Below are 2369 nucleotides of genomic sequence, written 5' to 3'. Positions count from 1 at the left end.
AAAATATTTATATAAATATATAATTATAATTTTTTATTTTTTTTTTTTTTTTTTTTTTTTTTTTTTTTGTGTTGTGCAATATATATATATATATATATATATATATCCCTAAAAATAAATAAATAATATGATAAATAATATTAAAAGATATTTTATTAAAATAAAATGTGGTGACAATGAATTATATAAATATAATTTTTTTAATCTCGTGAGAAAAATGAATGTTACACATGATATAATATTCCCATTATATGTGTACATACATTTTGGATATACATATATATATATATATATATATATATATGTTTTATATTTCATGTTGTTTTTTTGGTGCCGTTTAAAAATATATATATATATATATATATATATATATATATATTTTTTAACTCAATCTGTAAATAATATATGAACATGTTATAAATTAAGTGAAAAAAAATACAAATTGCATATTTTTTCTTTTTATTGTTTTTTTTTTTTTTTTTTCCTGTTCATCTTTCTTTTGTGTTTGTTATATAAAGACTTATACGATAAAATAAAAAGTTAAAAAACTTTTCATTTTTTTTTTTTGTCAAAATAATATATACATATAATATATATATATATTTTTATTATTATTCCTAGTAATGAAATATCGTTTTGTTTTTCTTCTTTGTCTGACTACTTTGAAGGTAATACAAAAGGGTTCTTCTTCTAAATGGTTAAATCAAGAAGAAGAAAAAAAAAAAACATTTTCTTTTTCTGGGAATTTAAAATTGGATATCAAGAACGATAAGGAAAAGAAATTATATGATTTAGAGAATAATAAAAATGTGGATATATTGAATGAAGGTGTATCCAAAATTATGCAGAAGGAGAAAGAATTAATAGAATCTAACAAGCACGTTAAAGGTAAAAAATAAAATATATAAATATATATATATATATATATATTTTTTTGTCATATGTTCTTCGATATTATTTTTATCCTTTTAGATGTTGTTGATGAAGCTGGAATTGCGATTAAAAAAAAATATAAAATTAATGAATTACCACCATCTGGTTTAACTGAAGTACGTATATAAAAACATTGAAGAGGATATTTCATTTTAAAAAAAAAAAAAACACTTTTAATATTCCAATAAGAAAAATTTAGGATGAAGAAGAAGAAGTAAAAGAAGACAGTGCCTTTTTGTCTGACGATTTAGAAGAGGCTGCAGAAAATTTCTCTTTATCTGGAGAAAATGTAATAAAAAAGGCAAATAAATCATTATCAATATATATATATATATATATATATATTTATTTATTTATTTTATTTTCAATATATATATTTAGAATGACCAAAAAAATGAACAGCATGAAAGTGAAATGAAAGACATTAGAAAATATCAAGCAGAAATTATAAATTCGATGAACCAAAATACAATATACAAAAAATTTGATACTCACGAATTTGAAAAAATGGAGCAAGTTAAAAGAAACAAAAAAAAAAAAAAAAAAAAAAAAAAAAAAAAAAAAAAAAAAAAAAAAAAAAATATACATATATATATGTATGTATGTATTTTTTTTTTTTTTTTTTTTAAGAAAATGGAAGACCATAAAGAGATTATAAATATATTATATATTATTATATCAATTTTGTATCTTTTATACATTTCATTATTTTATTTTTTTATTATTATTAGATATGCTATCCAGATTATTCTATACCTTGTCCCCTACACTTTTTCAGAACGAATACAGGCTGCGTTCCTCTTAGCTCTTATGAGGGACCATGCAATAAGGTGTAAAAGAAAATAAATACATACATACATACATATATATATATATATATATATATATATATATATTTATTTATACATATAACATATGTTTATCCTTTTAGATACAAAACAAATTAATCTATTTATATGATGAACAAAAAGAAAGCTGGGGAGAAATATGCGAAGTAAGCTGGCCCTGTATGCCCTTGGAATGCCCATATGGCAGAGACTACAATTCTGTATGTCCTATAAACTGGATTGATATAGGTAAAGGGTTATGTCGAAATATATATAAGAATGAAAAATGTGCAGGCGATATAAACTATTCAAAAATGAATTTAGAAGAAAAAAGAAATATAGAAAAGAAATGTGGAGTTATATGGAAATGTAAATCTATTATATATACAACAAATTTTGAAGACATATGTCCATTGAACTGGGAATATATTGGTAACTATAAATGTAAGGCACCAGAAGATTATAAAGGACCATGTCCAAATATCTCTAATTTAAAAAAATATAATACACAAGAAAAAAAAGAAAATATTGAAAATGTATGTCTTGTTAATTGGCCATATAATATCAAAGTTAATGAATATCAAAGAGATTACAATGTAGATTGTCCAA

General features: G+C 20.7%; 1 protein-coding gene across 1 annotated transcript in view; it reads left to right on the top strand.

The window, feature by feature from the left end:
* Positions 1 to 623: 623 nt before the first annotated feature.
* Positions 624 to 2369, top strand: part of PGSY75_1338800 (CPW-WPC family protein) — a gene marked incomplete at both ends in the record, with an annotated part of 4618 nt that continues 2872 nt past the window's right edge. The window contains 7 exons of the mRNA XM_018787435.1: positions 624 to 888; positions 973 to 1049; positions 1133 to 1222; positions 1315 to 1449; positions 1564 to 1584; positions 1665 to 1763; positions 1865 to 2369. Of these exons, the coding sequence (XP_018640178.1) occupies positions 624 to 888; positions 973 to 1049; positions 1133 to 1222; positions 1315 to 1449; positions 1564 to 1584; positions 1665 to 1763; positions 1865 to 2369 (1192 nt within the window). The remainder of the gene's footprint in view (positions 889 to 972; positions 1050 to 1132; positions 1223 to 1314; positions 1450 to 1563; positions 1585 to 1664; positions 1764 to 1864) is intronic.

This window comes from Plasmodium gaboni, chromosome 13 (genome assembly GCF_001602025.1).
Source record: "Plasmodium gaboni strain SY75 chromosome 13, whole genome shotgun sequence".
In the NCBI taxonomy this organism is placed as follows: domain Eukaryota; phylum Apicomplexa; class Aconoidasida; order Haemosporida; family Plasmodiidae; genus Plasmodium; species Plasmodium gaboni.
Note: the sequence above shows the minus strand (reverse complement) of the source record. Positions and strands in the feature narration are given on the sequence as shown.